General features: G+C 43.5%; 1 protein-coding gene across 1 annotated transcript in view; it reads left to right on the forward strand.

The window, feature by feature from the left end:
- Positions 1–22,109, forward strand: part of LOC124133266 — a 44,513-nt gene extending 22,404 nt beyond the window's left edge. The window contains exons 17-32 of the mRNA XM_048400561.1: positions 785–948; positions 1,870–2,035; positions 3,720–3,789; positions 4,211–4,414; positions 5,189–5,304; positions 6,815–6,895; positions 7,902–7,970; positions 12,989–13,111; positions 14,455–14,596; positions 16,078–16,191; positions 17,136–17,218; positions 18,678–18,745; positions 19,019–19,082; positions 19,256–19,355; positions 20,423–20,481; positions 20,673–22,109. Of these exons, the coding sequence (XP_048256518.1) occupies positions 785–948; positions 1,870–2,035; positions 3,720–3,789; positions 4,211–4,414; positions 5,189–5,304; positions 6,815–6,895; positions 7,902–7,970; positions 12,989–13,111; positions 14,455–14,596; positions 16,078–16,191; positions 17,136–17,218; positions 18,678–18,745; positions 19,019–19,082; positions 19,256–19,355; positions 20,423–20,481; positions 20,673–20,702 (1,653 nt within the window). The 3' untranslated portion in view covers positions 20,703–22,109. The remainder of the gene's footprint in view (positions 1–784; positions 949–1,869; positions 2,036–3,719; positions 3,790–4,210; positions 4,415–5,188; positions 5,305–6,814; positions 6,896–7,901; positions 7,971–12,988; positions 13,112–14,454; positions 14,597–16,077; positions 16,192–17,135; positions 17,219–18,677; positions 18,746–19,018; positions 19,083–19,255; positions 19,356–20,422; positions 20,482–20,672) is intronic.
- Positions 22,110–24,151: the final 2,042 nt, after the last annotated feature.

Consider the following 24,151-nt stretch of genomic DNA (forward strand, 5'->3'; position numbering starts at 1 on the left):
TCTGGGATTTTCCAACAGCAGTGGTTCGGTGAGGGATCTGGGATTCCCCAACAGCAGTGGTTCTGTGGTAGATCTTGGATTCCCCTACACTGGCTCAGTTGTAGATCTGGGATTCCCCTGCAGTGGCTCAGTGGTAGATCTGGGATTCCTCTACAGTGGCTCTGTGAGGGATCCGGGATTCCCCTACAGTGGCTCAGTCGTAGATCTGAGATACCCTATAGTGGCTCAGTCGTAGATCTGGGATTCCCCTACAGTGGCTCAGTGAGGGATCCAGGACTCCCCTACAGTGGCTCAGTTGAAGATCTGCGATTCCCCTACAGTGGCTCATTGGTAGATCTGGGATTCCCCAACAGCAGTGGCTCAGTGGTAGATCTGGGATTCCCCTACAGTGGCTCAGTGGTAGATCTGCGATTCCCCAACAGCAGTGGCTGAGTGGTAGATCTGGGATTCCCCTACAGTGGCTCAGTGGTAGATCTGGGATTCCCCTACAGTGGCTCAGTGGTAGATCTGGGATTCCCCTACAGTGGCTCAGTGAGGGATCCAGGATTCCCCTACAGTGGCTCAGTGGTAGATCTGCGATTCCCCAACAGCAGTGGCTCAGTGGTAGATCTGGGATTCCCCTACAGTGGCTCAGTGAGGGATCCAGGATTCCTCTACAGCAGTCCTATTTGTAAGAGGTTATATAATGGATGGGGCGGTCAGACTGGGTTACTTGGTTGTGTATCATTGCACCCCAGCCCCAATAATTCACTCCAAGGGCTTCAGACCAAGCTGTATATTTCAGGTGGAGGTCGGGTGTGACCAGACTCCTGGCACCCTCACCCTGCTCCCAGATGGCGCTGTGTCTCTGCACATGGAGGCTATCGATACATTCTACACAGTCTCACGTACCAAAGTTTCTGTCTGCTTGGATCTACTTCTTAGACTGGATCCACAACCACAGGAAAGGTATGCTTCTAAATAGTCATCTACTGTCCATATGCTGGTATGCATCCTTTGTCACTTCACCTAAATAGTAAGCGTTTGTCGTGTCATGGACAAGATTGTTGTCTGCCCATTCTCTAGCCAGAACTTGAAACTCTCCAAATCACTGTCACACTTCCAGGACATGTTCTGCATGTTCATGGTCACAACATTAACTGGTTATTTTAAAAATTTAAATGCAGCAAATTTTATGTCAAAATTTTCTCTTTCCATATTGGAGGATGTTCATAACATGAAGTAAACGTTCTCTGAAATCAAATTTTTCAAATCAAATTAATCTCAAGATTTTTCAGCTTCTCCCAATTATCAAAAATATGTGAGTGATATCTCAAAGTGGGTAGGCTTGATTGTAAAATGGAGTTGATGTAGTGCTTAGATATACACCACCCTAGGTGAAAAGCAAGAGATGGGTATGGTGCTCACCCATTATCTTAAGATCATCTCACACCAAAGGGATGCAACTCTGCACAGCAAATTATGGCAACTTAGAATTTTACATGACTGGGCCATCTTTATCAAGAACCGGTATACTGAATTATTCAGAGAACCTATGAAATGAAACTCAATGAAATATTATTTTTTATTACCTTTTACAGCACCTCATTATAAAGTCAAGTTTTATACCGCTGTATGACGGTGATCTGCTTTACCTCTATACTATGCTCATGGTTGGTGGATGTAAGGTATAACACCTACCAGAGCAAAAACCATAAGCATAAATTATTATTTAAATATTTTAATTATTTTTTTATTTGTCCAATCAAAATGGTAAGCAATATTTTTTATTTTGACATACACAAATTAATGGGACAAAAACAAATAATAAAATATATAATGTGTGGTCTTGTTACTGTTGTAAAATATTGTTACATGTACATTTGACAGAGCCTTGTTGTTCCAAAAGTACTTGAAGCTCTCCATCTTCCCCGACATGTGCCCCGCCCACCTGGTGTGGGGTGGCCATCAGCTGATGTACCAGCCTGTCATGGAGGAGGTGAAACCAGTGCTGCTCCACACACAGGGGGGGACAAGGGAGTCTGACATGACACAGGTACTGTGTAGCACTGGGGGTAGATTCATCCGTCTTATTGACCCCACGAAACAATCACCCCCAATCTCATTTAAATCCGATCTTAGTTTTCGGTACCGCTAAACAAAGATCTGAGGACATCCCATAATGGGTCACGTCAGAGCGACCTTTCGCAAACTTTGACCGACCAATGAAATGACTGACAAGCAATCGACATAAGCCAATCAGAAGGCAGCTTTCTCGAGGTTTGCGACACAAGTTTCAAACTGGCGAATGTGCTTCGAAACATATTTTGACGTATTCTCGATTATTAAAATTAAAACTGATAAAAGAACATTCCGGAATGGCTTATAGATGGCCTAGATTGTATGGATATAATTTTAAAAAACGCCACTGTCGTTCGGAATACCCTCTGTTAATTTTTTTGATGAGAAAACACATTCCGTCCGTCACTTTCATGATCTGGTAAGCAACGCTCTGATTGGTTGGATGAAAGGTTGTTCTGACGTGACCCGTAATGGGATGTCCTCAGATCTTTGTTTAGCGATAGCGAGAACTAAGATCTGAATTTAATGAGATTGCAATCACCCCCCATGCACTTCCATCCTCCTCCGCTGCTCAGCTCCAGCAACCAATACCCTTTTCTGCTCTGAAATTACTTGAGGGTTCTTCAATCCTTGAGGGTATTTGTTTTTAAATTTCTTTTTTTTTAACCTTATATATAACTGTATTTCAGGGACTATGTGTTGAGCACACAGCAGGCTGGAGCCACTGTCCAGGGGAGATAACTCTGTCAGTAATAACATACTGGTCTGGGTACAAACAGACCTGTTTATTATGGCCCAAGCTCGTCCTAAAATCCAATACTACTACTACATACTGCCCGGGTTAGGGAGTGTTAAAATATGAAGGCAGTCTCTTGATTTTGTGAATTATTGGAGATTATGGGGTGGTATCAATCTGGCATCCGTATCAATCAATTTCCTTGAGCAAGGAATGTTTGTTTAAATTTACTGAACCTGATTTGAAGGCTACTTGAAGTGAATTTAAATACAAAAATATTTTTCATGTTTTGACATTTGTGACCACCCATGTTAAATCTGGTTGCCAGGGGCCTTACAAAACATCTGCCTTGTCAAATGACAAATGAACAGCTAAATGTCTTGCAGTACACCAACTCATTTATTACAGGCATGGTGCCGAAGTTTTGGTTGTGTAATAAAATCCCACTGATGTTCAGGGTTAAGTGAACTTCATGGCTAAATGCAAGAGATTTAGCTTCTGATATTCAAATCTATGAGGTTTCATCCTGACCTGCCTCTCTACAAAATCATAGGTAGATCCAGAGGGGGGTCCAGACCCCCTTTTGAAAAACATGTAATACGTTGTGGGCACTAAAATTATCAAGAGAGAGGATTTTGATATTTTTTACCCCTTCCTTTTATAAATCCTGGATCCGCCCTTGAAAATACTGTACTACATACAATGAAAACCTTTCTTTCCTTACTTAATGAAATACACCCTGAGTGTAGTCCTACCCAGCATTCATGCTCAGGTGAATCAACCCCATTCAATGTAAACATATTTCTTAAAGTCTTTTTTTTTTAAAATGGAGGAAAATCATATTGGTAATTGATTGAAGCCATGTTTGTTATGATTGCATGGGTGTGGTTCACAAATTGAAAAAGTATTTCTCCATCTCTAGAGAACAACAACCCTGCTGGTCCAGGAGATGGAGAGAGGGTCCTTCTCATTCCTGGATTACAACAGCAAAGGTATGTAAAGTGAGTGCATGGAATCTTGACCCATCAGATGTCGGCTTTCAAAAATGAATTCATTTCTTTACCATATGACTCCCTGAAATGTTTATTTTTGACAAAAAAACACACACAGAATATGTATGTTCCCTAGAGAGAAAACTGTGCGATGGCAAATTACCTACCCAACGTCTATAGTGTGGCCATTATTATTCTCCATTCGGAACTGCTAAGTTACATTCATTTTGAGATACAGAAATCAAACATGCTGGTCTGAATGCTTTGCTTTCTCACACCAAGTATTTAGACACCTCCACACGGAATGGGTGGTTGAATGTCCAAATAGTATCACTTCATGTGGGGGTTGTCAGTTCCAAGTGGAGAGAAGTAACAGATCTGATTCTTACATTACATCTTAAGTTGTATATCATTGTATCAGACAACATCGGAGTTCAGCTGGCACCGCAGTACCCCAACAGCACGTTCGTGAGCCTGGTGTCGGCGGCCGATACTGCAGCTACCCTCCTCCAGGAGGTACTGGAACAGAACATCACCAACATGGTGGTGAACGTCATGCCCCTGGACACTACACTGGTGACAAAACTCATGAAGTGCCCCGACTTTCTGCGCTACCAATATCTAGGTGAGCGGTGTTCTGTTCTGACCCCTTATGCCAAGTCATTAGAAAGATCTTTTGTGTCATTAGTACTAAATATGATACTGGTACACATCACTTGGGGGGGAAACAAGTCCTGTCCATTGTGTTGAGTTGTGTTGTGTTGTGTTGAGTTGTGTTGTGTTGAGTTATGTTTTGTTGTGTTGTGATGAGTTGTGTTATGTTGTGCTGAGCTATGTAGTGTTGTGTTGAGTTGTGTTATTATGTTGTGTTGAGTTATGTTTTGTTGTGTTGTGATGAGTCATGTTGAGTTATGTAGTGTTGTGTTGAGTTATGTAGTATTGTGTTGAGTTATGTAGCGTTGAGCTGTGTTGAGTTATGTTATGTTGTGTTGTGTTGAGTTTTGTTGTGTTGTGATCAGTCATGTTGAGTTATGTTGTGTTGAGTTATGTAGTGTTATGTTGAGTTTTGTTGTGTTGTGTTGAGTCATGTTGTGTTGTGTTGAGTTATGTAGTGTTGTGTTGAGTTATATAGTGTTATGTTGAGTTATGTTTTGTTGTGTTGAGTTATGTTTTGTTGTGTTGAGTTATGTTGTGTGTGTTGTGTTGAGTTTTGTTGTGTTGTGATGAGTCATGTTGAGTTGTGTTGAGTTATGTTGTGTTGTGTTGAGGACAACTCAACACTTACTTGTGCATGCTGCCCCCGACACAACATTTGACCCGGTTTGTTGTTGTGTTGTCCCATGAGAATCCAATGTTGTCCATTTGTTCCCAGTCTTGTAGTTTGATATTTTCATGGCAGGTTATGATGAGATCCTTGGGCTGATGAACAGAGTGATGCGACCCAGCTTTGATCTCCTGATTGGACAGGTGATAGCTACAGGTGTGACGTCCTTCATACAGGTGCCATCTGGCAAGGTAATACCTGCATAACTGTGTACTTGCTCTGTCCTGCACACAAGGATAAAGGGGTGGTGGAGTAGGCTGGTGGCTAAAGTGTTTGCTTGTTACTCCAAAGGTGCAGGTTCCCTTCCCAATATGTGAAGCCATGTTTGATGTCCCCAGTCATGATCTTGCCGGAATATTGCAACATCAATATAACATGTCACTCATACAGGTATGCACCTTCCTTAGGTAAGGGAGTTTACTGGCCGTAAAAAGTCCAGTTTCAACCCTTGCCGAACTAAGCTGGAATTCAAGAGTTAAATTTTGGCTGGAATCTATGCATAGTCCAATCAATATCACACAATGAACAAGACATCCAGTTAGTAAACATTGATTTCAACATGCAGATTTCAACCGCAGGATTTGCAAAGCAAGTGTACAGTCGTCAACTGGGCATCAACAGATATTTCCCAAATCTTTTCATTTTTTTAATCAAGGTGCTCAAATGATTTGATGCACTTGGCGAGGTACCGAGACCCGTTTTATTACAACATAGATCTTGATTATCTATCAGATTGTCTTGACTTGGGAACACCATTTTGTTTGAAGCAATTGCAAGTGATATAAGAGGTAGAATTTAATTTTTCAATAGGCGGGACAAAGAAGGGACATAGCCACTGGTGGCACTACAATCGCGCCTGGAAATTCCAGCCTAGTTCGGCAAGGGACTTTTGGAGTCTTTGGACCTATTGGCAGGGGACTTTTGTAGTCTTTGGACCTATTGGCAAGGGACTTTTGTAGTCTTTGGACCTATTGGCAAGGGACTTTTGTAGTCTTTGGACCTATTGGCAAGGGACTTTTGTAGTCTTTGGACCTATTGGCAGGGGACTTTTGTAGTCTTTGGACCTATTGGCAGGGGACTTTTGTAGTCTTTGGACCTATTGGCAAGGGACTTTTGTAGTCTTTGGACCTATTGGCAAGGGACTTTTGTAGTCTTTGGACCCATTGGCAAGGGACTTTTGTAGTCTTTGGACCTATTGGCAGGGGACTTTTGTAGTCTTTGGACCTATTGGCAAGGGACTTTTGTAGTCTTTGGACCTATTGGCAAGGGACTTTTGTAGTCTTTGGACCCATTGGCAAGGGACTTTTGTAGTCTTTGGACCTATTGGCAAGGGACTTTTGTAGTCAGTTCACATTCTTGCTTCAGAAAAGGTGACAGGTATGAGTCAAGTAAACAATGTAAATATAGTCTATTTCTTTCAGGCCAGAGGAAGGAGGAATCTCTTTTGGAACTAAATTCTCTAGTTTCACTAGTTCATGTGACTATCACATTACACAAATCTTTCAAATTGGCCAGTATGTTGTACAAACTAGATGCAAGTGATGAGCTGGTATGCAGATTACAGCGAAATCATGCAACATCACTACTTTACTGCTACCAAAGGCGTTATGTAGGTGATGGAATAAGCCGGCTTAACCCAAATGAAAAGAGGACTTTATCATATGGGAAAAGCAAACATTTTAGGGTGAGATTTTGTTTCAGATTCTGTCCCTTGCAGCGGCAACGTTTTACCGGGAGGAATTCCTGCACCAAGATCAGCAGGAGACGGGCAACAACCTTTCTGTGAGGCACAAATAAATACAGAACTTATTCTGAGTAGATCTTGAAGATTGTATGCAAGAGGGACAGGGCCGACTCTGTGGTGATATAGGTAGAGAATCTGCATGGAGAGCAGAAGGTCTGTGGATCATTCCCTGGCCACTCCATGTCAAAACATGTTAAAAGATGGTACTTGTTGTTACCATGCCTGGCACTTGGCATAAAGGGGCTAAAACAAGGACTGGTCGGCTCGGAGTCAGTATACTGTGTCTGAGTGGGGTATTCATGTTAAACTTCAGCTTGGTATCTCTGTGGGCTAGCACTATAAAACTGGCATTAGGGTCATTGGATCTGTAAACCAAGGAATGGCACAGGCAAATGCCTGAGGTCAGAACCTTTTCTAAACATGGTTTAGATATCTAAATATAACATCATTTATAATAATAATAATAATAGACCATTTATGTTGCTCATATTTCCACACCACACAGGGGCATGCTCAAAGCCCTATTATTTCCCCAGTCACTGGATCAGTGTGCACTCAACAATCATTCTCAGCTCCCTGGGGAGTATACAACCCAAGCTGCCTGTTAGGCGCTAGAAGGTTAACAACCACATTGCCATCACATCCTACCGGGTACCCATTCATGTCTGTGTGAACAGAGGCACATTTAGATGAAGTCACTTGCCCTAGGAGACACCACATGTGCTGCATGTGCTGGAGCATGGGGCAGGAGCAAAGCCCTAGAAACTTTCAGTCAAGCTGCTGAAATGCGGTCACCCATCCAAGAACTCTCTGCAACCGACGTTGCCTAGCTTCAACTGATTTGTATTTTAGGAAGATTTTTTTTGCCCCATATGCAGACGATTTGAATGTACCTGGTGATCAGTGCCTTTGTGCTAATTTGGTGTATATTGTTCACCTCCAAATCACATCATCAACTTATCTGGAGCTTGTTATTTAAAAACAGTAATGAAAAGTGTAATGACAGACACGTTTTACTATATTTGCTCCCTATTGTTGTTTCAGCACCTGTTCCATGCAGAACATCATCCAGTAACACAGTTCCACAATGTGGAGAACCAGTTTCTGTTCCAGGTGAGAGTCACATATCGCAAAGAAATCATTGATAGTGTATATCACACTTGCATTGGTGTGAGGGGGGTGGTGGGGGGATAGTGTGGAGGGGGTTGGTGAGGGGGATAGTGTGGTGTGTGGAAGGGGTTGGGGGTTGGTGAGGGGGATAGTGTGGAGGGGGATAGTGTGGTGTGTGGAAGGGGTTGGGGGTTGGTGAGGGGGATAGTGTGGTGTGTGGAGGGGGTTGGGGGTTGGTGAGGGGGATAGTGTGGTGTGTGGAAGGGGTTGGGGGTTGGTGAGGGGGATAGTGTGGAGGGGGTTGGTGAGGGGGATAGTGTGGTGTGTGGAAGGGGTTGGGGGTTGGTGAGGGGGAAAATGTGGAGGGGGTTGGTGAGGGGGATAGTGTGGTGTGTGGAAAGGGTTGGTGAGGGGGATAGTGTGGTGTGTGGAAGGGGTTGGTGAGGGGATAGTGTGGAGGGGGTTGGTGAGGGGGATAGTGTGGTGTGTGGAAGGGGTTGGTGAGGGGATAGGGTGGTGTGTGCAGGGGGTTGGGGGTTGGTGAGGGGGATAGTGTGGTGTGTGGAAGGGGTTGGGGGTTGGTGAGGGGGATAGTGTGGAGGGGGTTGGTGAGGGGGATAGTGTGGTGTGTGGAAGGGGTTGGTGAGGGGGATAGGGTGGAGGGGGTTGGTGAGGGGGATAGTGTGGTGTGTGGAAGGGGTTGGTGAGGGGGATAGTGTGGTGTGTGGAAGGGGTTGGTGAGGGGGATAGGGTGGAAGGGGTTGGGGGTTGGTGAGGGGGATAGTGTGGAGGGGGTTGGTGAGGGGGATAGTGTGGTGTGTGGAAGGGGTTGGTGAGGGGGATAGTGTGGAGGGGGTTGGGGTGTTAATGAGGGGGATAGTGTGGTGTGCGGAGGGGGTTGGGTGTTGGGGGGGATAGTGTGGGATGTGGAGGGGGTGGGTGAGAGGATAGTGTGGAGGGGGTGGCGGGGGGGTTGGGTAGTGTGGAGGGGGTTGGGGGTGGTTGGAGGGGGGGAGATAGTGTGGAGGGGTTTGGGGATAGTGGAGGGGGTTGGTATGGGGGGTTGGTGGGGAGGATAGTGTGGTGTGTGGAGGGGGTGGGGGATAGTGTGGGGTGGAGGGGGATATTGTGGAGGGGGTTGGGGATGGGTAGTGTTGTGTGTGTGTGGGTGGGGGGGGGGGGGGGGGGTTGTTGGTGAGGGGGTTGGTGAGGGGGATAGTGCTGTGTGTGGAAGGTGGTGTAGTGTGTGGAGGGTGAGGGGTGAAGTGTTTCTCTGGAGATGGTGATGAGGGGGATAGTGTGGTGTGTAGGTGATCAGGGTAGTGCTGGTGGAGATGGTGTGGTGCTGAGGAGGGGTGGAGGAAGGGAAGTATGTGGCTTGTGAGGAGCTGCTAGTGAGAGTGGTGGAATACGGATTAAGGTTGAAACATTGTTTATTCTACTTAAGAAGACCCCCATTTATTACCTATCATGTATATACCGGTGCAGATGTGATGACACACAAGTTGAGGAGTTATATTTCTGTTAAAATGATGAGAATGTAAAAAATGTTATATTTGGGATAACTCTTAGTTTAAAGTACTTTAGTAGTACAGATTCTCGTACTTTTTTGGGTTGAGTCCTATCAGGGATTCGAACCTACACTGCCAGAGTGAGGCACCTAATCGCAAGCACACAACGTCAGCAATCTAACCCACTCAGCCACCGAGGCTTCCACACATACTTTGTGTACCCTTAAATGGCACTGTGTGTTCATAGCTTTCGGCCCTGGGAGCCGTGACTATGTACACTTGTCAGTGGGGTACACAAATTAGGTGATCCAGACTAGTGTTATCCCAAATAAAACATTTGTTACATTTGACCACTTTCTAAATGGCATTATGTGTTCATGATTAGGCTGATTCCTGACACGGAGTTAAGCCAAATATCCAGTTTGCTCATGTCAGACAAAACTGCAAAACTGTGTGTTACATAATAATTTTCTGAGGAGGGACCGACCAACACAAAACAATAGACTACCCCCTGCTCACCACCCTCACCCCTAAACACCAGACTACGCGGTCTCACCACCCTCACCCCCAAACACAAGACTACCCCCCTCCCAAACACCCTCAACCCCAAACACAAGACTACCCCCTCCCTATTACACCACCCCAAACACCAGACTACCCCCCCCCCCCCAACACCCTCACCCCCAAACACCAGACTACCCCCTCCCTATCACACCACCCCAAACACCAGACTACCCCCCTCCCCAACACCCTCCCCCCCAAACACCAGACTACCCCCTCCCCCCCAAACACTAGACTACCCCCTCACAACCACCCCACCACCAAACACCAGACTACCCCCTCCCTATCACACCACCCCAAACACCAAACTACCCCCTCCCCACCACCCCAACCCCAAACACAAGACTACCACCTCCCTGTCACACCACCCCAAACACCACATTCCCCCCCCCCCCTACTGGTGAAGCTGAATGAATGCATATTTTCAAAATATCTGAATAGTCATATGGGTATGTAATATACATTTCATATAGACATTATTTTAGATAAGAAGTTATATAAAAATATTTCAAATTTCCAACATAGGTACTAAATATGCTGATGTGTCAAACCTGGTTTGTTTATTTCACCGTGATAATCCTTCAGATCAAAGCTCTCCTCATGTCAACAACATTCATACAAAGCACAAACACATTCATGTCAAAGCAGGAATTGTCTCACAGTCAAAATCATTCTCATCAAACAGGTCTTTCCATATCACAACCTTCCACCCCTCAATAACACATAGCCTCTACCAATATTGGTAGAGTCCACTGGAGAACAAGTCCCAACCACGTCTGCGATTGAGTATTTCCAATACCAATCAGCGATTGATCTTTGATGACCTATCAATATTGGTGATCAGTCGACTGAGGCATGTCAGGACCACGACCAGGCTGAGTGTCAGAGTGAGGCAGCCTCACTCTGGCTCCCAGATCATGTTGAAGCTCGGCGAGAACTTGTTCCAGACCGTCCCTGCAGAAACCTGCTCCAAGATGATCAATATTGGTTGATTTGTTATTGATTTTGTTCGATACCTAATTCCCAGGCTTTGCCAACTTGTTTGGACAAAGTTGCCGGACAAGTTCTGTGTGCGGGTTGTAGAGGAACAGGTGCTTGTTCTGGCAGAGGTTGGGACTTGCAGAACGGGTTTATTACTGATATCAACTACAGCTGTACTGAGTCAATGTTGTGGGAGACATGTCATGTTTATAGAACACATCACAGTTATTGTTGTTGCACAAGGAATGTGTCACTTGTTTGTCTGGTTACTATTGACACAGAAAAAAACATTTACATCTACGACAAGGACTTAACTGATTTAGATTTGACAGTAAGATAGAAGGTGATTTCCAGGGAGAGGTATTAGATGATTTTCAGGGGGAGTTTTTCCCCTCTTTGTTGTGATTTAAACTAAAGTGTTAATCTCTGTTTAGAAATGAAATTTGATATATTGAGTGATTACAAAGATAGTCATTATACTGATCATATTAATTAAAGGTCAAAATCATGTGAGCAAAGGAATAATGGTGGTTACAACAAAACTTTTTTTTAAATTAAAAAATGCATTTAATAACAAATATAGTAACAACAACAACAACAATTATTATTGTTGTTGTTGTTGTTGTTGTAATTATAATGATAATGATAATTATATAAAAAAACCAATAGTAATAATGATACAAAATTTGTGCTTCCCCAGGGTATCTATTATTTTTTGTTTTACGACACATATACACACAGCTTAAGTTTACAGTGATTGTGGTCCTCCCTTTGTGTTTGAATAACCTCATTATAGCTATCCTGTATGGACATATTGACCCATTACACTGTACACACAACCTCTGCATTGTAGCTAGTGGAATAGTCCTTTGTTGTGGGTTATTTACCTTGTAACCCCTGGCAACCAGGTACACCAGCTGATTCAGGAATGCTGTACAGCAGCCAGATAATGAACTCACCCAACCCTAGCAGTGTTGTCGGAGCTTGTCGTCATTGGCCTGGTCCACACTAGACATTTAGCTGCTTCAAGTGGCTGGCTTTGTGAAACATGAGCTGGCTCGTTCAAGTCAATGAGTGGACTCCGTAGGGTTGAGCATCGGTACCCTCTATTCAATGGAGGAGTCTCTGTTGTATTGAGTAAATTAACTGTCTGGGTTAACTAGTTTTTATTAAATTAATGGGAATGGATGGATGAATGAATAAAGAGAGATAGTTAGATGAATAGACATTTATATAATGCAGATTGACAAGATGATTTGTATTGATTAACATAACTGACTCTGTGTACATATTACACAATGTTAAAATTAACTGATTAAGTATCAATCAATCAATCAATCAATCAATCATGAGAGTATCTTTTTGTTATTCAATATCATTCTTTAGCATTATGTAACAGAACAATGCACTTATTTGAGACTCAAGTTAGTGTTTGAGATCATCTGAAAATCAAAACAGCCTTTCATGGAGCGTGAAACTATTGACACACGTTTTTTCTTGTACTTGATCATAATACCGCCAGTGTGTAGGAGAGGCAACGTTCCTTCAAGGGTCACAAGAGAAAAGTGGCATAAACTTGTACATAGCATTACTACGCTATGACACTGTTGGAATATGTAGAGTGTATTTTAAGCAGCAATGTGTGAGTGAATATTGCTTACATCAGCAGTATTGTAGTTATTTACAGCCAGTGTTTTGTTTTTATTAAATGGTAAAATAGAATCTTTAGGATTAAATTTGATTTTTTTTATATCTCATGCTAACTCTTATGTCAATCGAACAATCATTGATCAGAACAACAATCAGGCAACCAATCAAAATAAAGAAAAAAATATCTCCAACTGGAGATATATACACAAATATCGTACGGTGTATATCTGGTGTAAAATCCAGTATTGGATGTTACATATATATCCACATAACAGATGACATCCTGATCCCAAGTGAATGTAGCATCTTGCTTTACAGAGTGCCAAGGCTGATGTTGACATTGAGGTAGCTGCAAAGATCCTCTCACCACAGTTGCTGTCGGATGGAGCTCAGTTGCCATGGAAACTGGTGAGAGTTGACATCAAGCGACTGAAGTTGAAGGTGAGTGTGGACAGAGGTGGGCAAAGGATCACTACAGTCATCCTCCATGATGCAGGAAAAATATCCTGGACTCACGTTGTTTTTATAAACGAGGCTACGGCGGTAATAGAGTAGAGATATAATACCCTCGATAATTGAGGATGGACTACCACATGTCACTTGTTTGCTTGGTTTCTTTTATGTCAATCTCATTAAATAGAGAATCTCACCCCTCGTGTCTTTTGATATCAAATATATCAGCACGAGTTGATAAAAGTGGGAAAACTCCGAGGCTTGCCGAGGATTTTTTCCACTTTTATCAACGAGTGTTGATATATTTGATTTCAAAAGACACGAGGGTGAGATTTTATTTATCATCCAACATCATTCTTCCAATTTTTAGACAGTAATAAGCAGTGTCTAAGTGTGAAAAATACTGCTGACAGCTTCAGTAGCAGAGCCATTAGTGATGTCATTTGATTGTGACGTCATGGTAACCAATGACGTCACAATGGTCTGCAAAGCATTGTGATGCAATTTCATTGCAGCGATATCTACAGTGTAGATATCGCTTGATCTCACCCAAGTGATATCTCCTGTGGGAGCCAGTTTTGGATGATAAAATCTGATCTAGTTCAGGCTACCGCTAAACAAACCTGATTTTAATGAGATTGCATTTATGTTTCTAAATATGCTTGCAGAAGAAATATATGTAATTTTTTATTATTGATTTTACTGGTCATTAAATATTTCAAAACATTTCTCCTATTACTTGTGAGTGAGAATGCAATGCAAAAGATACCATACATTTTATAATGCTCATTGTGATAACTGCTTTGTTTTGAAAATGGGGCAGCAATGATGTTTGAGGTCTTGTCTCTTGCTCTTTGACCTTTAAATTCAACCTTTATTGGGTTGTGCCAACTTGAAATGGTGGCATGGATGGCACAGGCATATAGCTGGCACTGTATTAGAAGCAGTTTTTGGATTGAGGGTAATTTATGTACACAGTTGGTGTTTTTGTGCAAATTGCACAAGGTACAGAGTTGTGTCCCTTATCTGTGAATATGCATGGACTGTGCAGAGTTGTGTCTCTTATCTATAAGCACGCATGGACTGTGCAGAGTCGTGTCCCTTATCTGTAAGCAAGCACAGCCTGTGCAGAGTTGTGTCCCTTATCTGAAAGCAAGCACAGTCTGTGCAGAGTTATGTCCCTTATATGTCCCCATCCATAGACTGCAAAACTCTGTCTGGCTTAATTATCATAAAGGAATAACCTTGCACTTTAAACAATGGAAGAGTGCACTTATTGTAGCCATCACTAGGCGACGGAGAATGGTGTGTAGATAGCTTGTATTCTTCAGGTGGATCACCACTTTGACTACAACCTGGACGGCCACTCCAGGAAGTACACGCTGCACTGCATCGGCCACAACAGCTCCAGCTACACTGTCTACTTAGTCCGCAACAACGACGGCTTCAAAATACCATATGGCACTGTCAATGGTTTGTATTTGTCTGTTTTATATGCTCAAAATCAATTGTAGATAATATTAATACCTTTATAATATGTTACTTACAGATTTGCATTTGTGCTTCTGACCACAGATGCATAATTTTTAAGTGAAGGTCCAAGGTCTATTTCATTGGTTAACAGATTGTTTGGGATGAATAATCTTGGCCGCTGGTGGGAACAAACATATGTATTTGTCAAGAAGTTATTTGTTATTTATAATTTAGATCAGGTTTATAAATACTCTTCATTAGACAGATCCCCAGCTGCTGCTGTCATCAGCTCCTTGTCCTGTTATTTGTCGGGTTTATTGTTGTCGCAGTCATCATGGGGCAGAATTTCTGCAGTTTAGTGGGAAACTGGGATTTAAATTTTACTTATCGCCACTCTCCATTATACCCAAGGCTACAGGTGATGGAACAGTTGATGTATCACAGGTGTCCCTGGTCTGTTGGCAACACACTGACGTCCATGCTTCACAATAAAACATTTTACATTTGAAAGCATACACTGCACATAGGTAGCATGACTCTAGGTTAAAGACTCAGTTTGTTTTTCTCCTAATTTGAACAAACAAACCAAACATGTGTTTGGATAAATGTGGCTATAAATAATACAATAATAAGCAGTAGTTAGTAACTGATTCCCAGTCAGGGTTGAAATATTTACACAAAGGATAAATGTAGCTAGGACTGACTCCAGGGATGTTAACAAGTGTTGATAGGAATGAGGAGGGGTGGGGTGTGACTGATTGCAATCTCACACCACACTCACAGACACACACCACACACACAGACACTCAACACAGACACACCACACACATAGACACTCAACACAGACACACCACACACACACAGAAACACACCTTGCACACAGACACACACAGACACACCACACACACAGACACACCACACACACAGACACACTAGACACACTACACACACATGCTTACACACAGACACTCAACACAGACACACCACACACATAGACACTCAACACAGACACACCACACACACACAGAAACACACCTTGCACACAGACACACACCATGTACACAGACACACACAGACACACCACACACACAGACACACTACACACACATGCTTACACACAGACATTCAACACAGACACACCACACACACACAGAAACACACCATGCACACATACCCACACCATGCACACAGACACACACAGACACACTACACACACATACTTACACACAGACACACACACACACATGCTCTCTCTCTCTCTCTCTCTCTCTCTCTCTCTCTCAGACACACACACACACTACACACACATGCTCTCTCTCTCTCTCTCTCTCTCTCTCTCTCTCTCTCTCAGACACACTACACACACATGCTCTCTCTCTCTATCTCTCTCTCTCTCTCTCTCTCTCTCTCTCTCTCTCTCACACACACACACACATTGAAGGTATATCTGTGTGACATCCCCTGGATCTGTTCAATTTCAGCCGTGTCCCTGATTGCTCTGTTGAGGATGGGTCTTGTGTCTCCCATCAAGGAGAAGTTTTACTCGGAGTTTCTCCAGCTGCCTCTATATGAAGACATGGCGCCGTGGAATATTGGTAAGACAGACACAGATGACTGGCTCCACTTGATATCAGGATGAAACATGCTATTAGTTAGGGTGTCCTCTGTAACAGGAAATGGGATTTAACATCACGTTCAAGATTATGTCACTTAAATAGCAACATGAATGCACAAGTGTGTGGCTGCTTGTACAAGTCTGGACTGATGTCGGTTTTATAGCGGTAGCCAACTGAATTATCACGCCACAGTTTAACATGGATATCCTGCTCAGACTCCAGTGAGTGAGTGAGTGAGTTTGGTTTAACGCCGCTTTTAACAGTATTCCAGTTATATCACGGCATGTCAGCTTAATGTGGGAGGAAAGCCCGAAGTGATGCAGGTCTCAGACGTTTACCACTTCGGTGAAACCCACGAGCACGGGTATGGTGCTGACAAACCTAGAAACATAATCGGGGCGAACCGGGATTCGAACCCACAATCATAGGTTTCTGGTGTGCCCAAGGGACGCAATTCTGCACAGCGAATTGCGACGCCTAAGACGACTGGGCCACCTGTGCCCCCGCTCAGACTCCAAGCCAGCCAGTCCTTGTTTACCCATGAATGCCGAGCTCCAGGCAGGGCAGTCTGAAAGAGGAAATTGAGATCAGTCGTCTCATTCATCATGAACCAACCACATCTTAATCACCTAAAAATGGAAAGGTTTTCTTACAAATGTGGGCCTTTGACAAATAGTCATATCCTTTAAAAAATGTCTGTGAAGGTGTATGTTGTTTGACACCTGAATCAGCAATATTCCAGCAGTATCAATAAATGATTCTTGCACAGGCAACTCAATTATAACAATATTATGACATGTCAAAAACACCTTGACTTGCTATTTGCCTTGCAGGAAAAATTATTGCCCCAAATAACTGAAAAGTTGCTGATGTTGCATTCATCAATATTCACCTATTCACTCCCTTGCTTGACTCTGTTGCAGTGTTTAGGGCAGGAAGGCTTGAATACATTGACTATGACAGCCGAGATCTCACCTTCAACAAGATGTCCTCAGCAGCGTACCAGGTGGGCAGACAACTCCTGGTTCATACACATCTGTACCTGTCAAATATAACGTCTTTCCAAGGCAGTGATCACCATTTCAAGGCTAAAGGCATGATAAAAAATTACCTTAGCCTGATTTTAAACAATCTTTCAACTAATTCACAAGGGACAGATCACTGGTAGTTTAGAGTTGGAAGTAGGTTATTATTAGGTTACATTACCCATTCATTTTCTGTTTGAGAAAATGTAAAAAAATGTGGGTTTCCTGACAACAAGAGGAGAGATCAGCTCTGTTACTCTGTTACTGGAATGACATTTGTAACTTCAGGATGCCACCTTAAGTTATTGGCAACAATGGGTTCATATGATGTCATGTTACTGTGGACCTTTTCAAAGACAATATAAGCAATGCAAGATCTATAATGAACTAGCCAATGCAGAGTAAGAATTACTGAAAATGACATCACCTATATTCATGCCCCTGTGGGTTACATTTCTAAAGATAGGGGGGCGGTCGGGTAGCCTAGTGGTTAAAGCGTTCGCTCGTCACGCCGAAGACCCGGGTTCGATTCCCGACATGGGTACAATGTGTGAAGCCCATTTCTGGTGTCCCCCGGCCTGGTATTGCTTGAATATTGCTAAAAGCGGCGTAAAACCATACTCACTCACTCACTCTAAAGATAGGTTTGGTTTATGCACACTTGGCCACTTGTTGACAGCGTGAATGGTGTTTTATGCTGATGTCAGCAGTATTTCAACTAGATGATTGCAGCCTGTGACATGGTTGAGTCTGGACCAGGCAAACCAGTGGATGACAGCGTGAGCATTGCTCTGGGTATGTGTAGGATAAAGCATGACTCCAAGGTTATGCATCAGGATGTGACTGCCTCCGTGGTCTAGTGGTACAGCGTCCGCTGAAGGTCCAGGGTTCAATCCCCAGCCGCTAAGGGGCTAAAACAAGGACTTGTCGGCTCAGAGTCAACATACTGTGCCTGAGTAGGGTTTTCATGTTAAACTGCAGTGGGCTGGCACTATAAAATCGGCATCAGTCCGGAAACTCTAACAAGGAGCCACACACACATGAAATAATCTTTGACACGACGTTAAACCCCCGACTTTCACCTCACCTCACCTTGGGGATCTAAGACACGAGGAGCGAGGAAAGACATTTCTGACCCCAACTGCCAAGGGTTTACATCCCCAAGCACCTGGGAGGAGTCATGCTTTATTGCCTGGTCCAGACTCAACCTCAAAAGAGGCTGCAATCATCCAGCTGAAATACTGCTGGCATCCACATAAGACACCATTCACTCCATCACCAAGACAGCTGCATGCTTCAGTAATGTTGCCCATAGAGACACGGATGAAAACATGGGGAGGTGACCGCAAAATATGATACAGTCCTAAGCCGAATCTCTATCAATGTCCCCAGCATCCTCGTCTCCCCACACTCACTGCCCTTTTCACGTTGAACTTTCAGATCATGGCAATGTTGATGAATTTCAAGAGGACAGTGGATGATTTTGGACATTGCAAGTCAGATGCAAAGTAAGGATTGTTTCGAATCAAGTTCAAACATATTTCAAAATGTGAAGTTAAATGACTTACATTACCACGCGCATAGGATGAAGATTTTATGACACTTCAGTCAGCAAATTTCCCAGCCAAAGATGCCAAAGCAGCTGTAAATTTGTCATGATTTTACGACACTTCATTCATTCGTGTTCTTCTGTCAGAAAATGATGGTTTCTTTTGCCTTATCTTCAGTCAGATACATTTGATTTATATTTTACTCAGCTTCTTCCACAACCTGTGTTTCAGGACGCCCTATGGCTTTAACCTCGTCTCCAGGTGTGTCGGAAGTGACTTCAAGGGGCCTTGCACTGTGAGTCGCATTCAACCAATGAAAGGATGGTCCGTTGTGTAAACAGTGACACAGGTCAACATCTGATGAACATCTCTTTCCAGTTATTGAATACTCTCTGACCTGCATTCCCCGTGGGGGTGATCAGTTTGATGATGTTTTGTAATGATTATGTGAACCCTGCCTGTTACCAGGACACCAAGTACCCAGTGCCGTGTGGCGACCATACCTGTAGGGCAACATACATAGACTGTCTGCAGGCTCTCCAGGCACTCGAGCAGGGGCGCAGCAAGGGTGAGTGTAGGGCAATATACATAGACTGTCTGCAGGCCCTCCAGGCACTCGGGCAGGGGCGCAGCAAGGGTGAGTGTAGGGCAATATACATAGACTGTCTGCAGGCCCTCCAGGCACTCGAGCAGGGGCGCAGCACGGGTGAGTGTAGGGCAGCATACATAGACTGTCTGCAGGCTCTCCAGGCACTCCAGCAGGGGCGCAGCACGGGTGAGTGTAGGGCAGCATACATAGACTGTCTGCAGGCCCTCCAGGCACTCGAGCAGGGGCGCAGCACGGGTGAGTGTAGGGCAGCATACATAGACTGTCTGCAGGCTCTCCAGGCACTCAAGCAGGGGCGCAGCACGGGTGAGTGTAGGGCAGCATACATAGACTGTCTGCAGGCTCTCCAGGCACTCAAGCAGGGGCGCAGCACGGGTGAGTGTAGGGCAGCATACATAGACTGTCTGCAGGCTCTCCAGGCACTCAAGCAGGGGCGCAGCACGGGTGAGTGTAGGGCAGTATACATAGACTGTCTGCAGGCCCTCCAGGCACTCGAGCAGGGGCGCAGCACGGGTGAGTGTAGGGCAGCATACATAGACTGTCTGCAGGCTCTCCTGGCACTCAAGCAGGGGCGCAGCACGGGTGAGTGTAGGGCAGTATACATAGACTGTCTGCAGGCCCTCCAGGCACTCGAGCAGGGGCGCAGCACGGGTGAGTGTAGGGCAGCATACATAGACTGTCTGCAGGCTGTCCAGGCACTCGAGCAGGGGCGCAGCACGGGTGAGTGTAGGGCAGCATACATAGACTGTCTGCAGGCTGTCCAGGCACTCGAGCAGGGGCGCAGCACGGGTGAGTGAGTGTAGGAATTAAGACTTTGAACAGTATTTCAACTGCATGTTAACCCAATAGTGAGTGAGGGAATGAATGAGGAATGTGATGCGGCCTTTGTCCAGTATTTCTGTTATATTGAGGCTCAGTGTAAGAGAATATTCGTTCCTGAATGTGGAATATTTCCTGATGGTACAATGGGCCATTGCACCCAGACGTATTGCACCTTTTACTGATACAATTATTTTTCTTTGCTTTAGGTCTCAAACAAGAATCTGCAAAAAGACAAAAAGTAGAGGACACAGAATCTATGCAATGGGCAAGTTCAAATCATATGGATGTCCAGTAATCCAACCATTACCCAATCTAATGAAGATTGTGATTGTAATCAAGTAACGCAAGCATAAATATGTTTGATATGCTTTGTTAAATGTTTTATTATTAAAAACATGAGGCTTATGCATACATTTTGTGATACCCAGGAGAAATAAAGGATATCTTTTGTTGCAGAGGTTTGATGAGAAGGGTCCGTCTGTATAGGAAGAAGGATCACTCAGACTGGTCCAGCCTTGACAAGACTAACAAACTGTAGAGTGAGTGAGTGAGAGTGAGTGAGTGAGTGAGTGAGTGTGGCTTTTCGCTGTTTAAGCAGTATTCCAGTAATATCACGGTGGGGACAACAGATATGGGCTTTACAAGTTGTACCCATGGGGGTGAATCTAACCCAGACCTTCGACATGACAAGCAAACCCTACCGCCCCACAAAGTACAGAGACCTGGGCCAACTGGGCGATCTTAGCACTAAGATGATCGTAACTCCCACACTCTAACATAGACTTACGATAGTTGTAGTGCTAAGATCCATGTGCATGTGGGCCCTGTGATCAAACATAAACAGTGTGAACGAGTTCTGTAAGTCAGTCTTCATCCTACGCGCAAAAATCACAAGGGTAGGGGAGCACAGTCACCATGGTTAAATCTGTTTGTATTTATTTACATTTTACACCTTGTTTTATACAGGAAGACAATGGGTCCAAGTGCGTTCTAAGATAACCATCCCATCCTTCAATATACTCAGTGTGTATCTGACTCACTAGACTAAAATATAGACGATGAAAAAATGTAATCTTGTACTCCATAATAATTTTCTCACATCAAATAAACGTCCTTTGGTTCCAATGCTGATGATCTAGATTGGTTTTGATATCAAGTCCAATGCAGATATTCCAGTCATGGCACGGGACTTCCGACACATCTCGGGGTTTGTTTACACGAGTGTACTGTGGAAGTCTGTACAAGATTATTTCAGCCCTTTGTTTGCCTTTGTTTGTTTAGCTGACAAAAATTAGGGATTTTTCTAGGATTACAATTTTAAGTGCTCTTTGTAGGCAATTTCCCTGCATAACAACTTTATTAGATTTGCCAGACTGTCTCCATGGTAGTGCACCCCCTAGACCACCTCTGTGGTGGATCATCTCCTCGGAGAACAGACGGTTGGGGGTTCGATCCCTTGCCGCATCATACCAAAAGTTGTTAAGAGATGGTACTTGTTACCCTGACTGGTGTTTGGCAAAAAGGGTCAGCTCGGTGTCAGTACAAGCAGCCAGTGTGCAGTAAGTGCAATAATGTTAAACGTAACATTAAGCCCCATTTCACCTCACCTCACCTCACCTTACCTCACCTCACCTCACCATGTGATAAGTAATGGCTACCTTCCTCATTGTGGGGATAGATAGTGAATCAGACATCGGAATGATCACCCATAAAACAGCATCAAACAACATCTTTTAAACCGAGTGTGTATGTGTATGTGTATGTGTATGTGTATGTGTATGTGAAAATCACTACTGATATGAATGTATAGAATGCTCAAGTTTGTATCCATATCTAAAACGTTGTACATATATTTATCATTTATTATGACTAATAAATGGATTTATGAACATGTGTCATCACTGGATGGTTACTTGTAAGCTCGAACTTGTTCGTTATTGATGTCGAACTGATGTAGGAACAAGTGGATCGCCCATCCCGTGGTGGGGTGAGTGTGCTACCTGTTTGTTGTTTTATGCTGCACTCAGCAATATTCCAGCTATATGTCAGAGGCCTGTAAACAACCAACTCTGGGCTAGTCAAGCCAGTTGTCCATATTGTGAGCACCAGCCAATTCTCTGGGTCTGACCGCCCCATCCAATCCAGTCTCCTGTTAGTGGACAAGCAACAGGCTGCTTGTGACCTGTTCTGACCTGGGTGTGTGCAAGTTCACAGGAAAGAAAACCTGGTTGATTGTTGGCTACTGATGAGGGGTGTGCTTCTTGATTACCCCTCATGTGTCTCCCCCAGGCAGACAAGGAATCTTCAGGTTTACTCTGAACCAGAATTGAGTGGTGCTTTCAAGAGTACTCAGCTATATCACAATGTGTAAGCCTAATGTGGGAGGAAAGTTCGGAGTAGGTCTAAGAAACATTGGTGCTGATAAACTTAGACTTAACATAGGAAAACGGGATTCCTTCACACCCATGGGATGCAGTGGCCTTCATCAAGTAAGACATGGACCATCACTTTTTGAGTGAGTGAATGCGGGGTATTGGCATAGTCAGCAAAATTACAACTACCATAAACGTTATAAGCTCACTGGGTGATAAGAAACTTAACAAAATGGTTCGTTTATTAAAACCATACACAAGTTAAATTTGTTGTCAGCAATTGAGCTGTAGTGAACAGACTTCATTCAAACATTGATGACACTAAAACCTTTTTTGATGATAGTTAACAGGCATTTGTATACCCCTTGTAGACTGTTGTGTTTTCTGTAAGAAAATATGGATGGTCATGTTTTGTTTGTTTCTTGTTTAACGCTGCACTCAGCTGTATTCCAGCTAAATGACGGCGTTCTTTAAATAATCGAGTCTGGACCAGACATTCGGGTGATTGACATCATGGGCATTGATCTACGCAATTGGGATACAATGACATGCATGAACCAAGTCAGCAAGCCTGCCCACCCGATCCTGTCAGTCAACTCTTACGACAAGCTTACCGGTAGTCGCCTGTTACGGCAAGCATGGGTTGCTGAAGACCTATTCTACCCCGGATCTTAACAGGTTGACTGTCATGTAAGTACGGGACTCATATGAAGGTTCCTTACAGATCCGTCGAGAGGTTGGACTTTTACAGTCAGTTGACTTCCTTGCCTCGGGAAGATGCTCCAAGGCACGCCTCTCCATGGAGATCCAGCAGAGACCCAGCTGATATTAATCCACGAATGTGGTGTATGGATCATGATGGACATAGTTTCATCATCCTACACATGCATTTCAATGAAAGTGAGAAGGCAAGATTATTCTCCTGACTATTATGCTTTATTTATGTTTCATAAATCGTCTTGTTTCATACCAAAACAGTATTACAAATGAACTTCATTGTTTCAAGTTACAAAATTTATGACTAATAATAAAGACATAACTGGTAAGTAAAGAATCATATAGTCATTCAAAACACCAAGTTGATATACAAGCAGTTCATTCTTGTTTCCTAAATATACTTTACACAAAGGTTATTGTAAAGAATGCCTGATGACAAACAAAGGTTAATACAGGTATATAGATTTCACTGAGTATGTAATAACTACAGGTATTTCATCAGGTTATCAAGTAAAAAAACAAAATATCACAATACTTCAGGCGTCAGATCATCACAAGGTCAAGGTCATACATGTTCAAACTGGAAAAAAAGACCACATGAGAGGTAGAAAGTCTAAGTGCAACAGAGGGAGAGAGAATTGACAACCACGTTGCAGCTCATACAAAAAATAGACTGGCTGGTATCTGGCTTACATTAAGTTTTTTTAAATCACTTTCAGTCAAAAACTAGTTAGTCTAATATTGGTAAACCAATCTGACAAAGATTTATACATGATAAATATTGTTTCTGCAATTTCAGGGTTTTTACAAGACACAAAATACTGCTTCTTCTGTGCATACAGATTT

Source organism: Haliotis rufescens, unplaced genomic scaffold (genome assembly GCF_023055435.1).
Source record: "Haliotis rufescens isolate VD_foot unplaced genomic scaffold, xgHalRufe1.0.p SCAF_2, whole genome shotgun sequence".
Classification (NCBI taxonomy): Eukaryota; Metazoa; Mollusca; class Gastropoda; order Lepetellida; family Haliotidae; genus Haliotis; species Haliotis rufescens.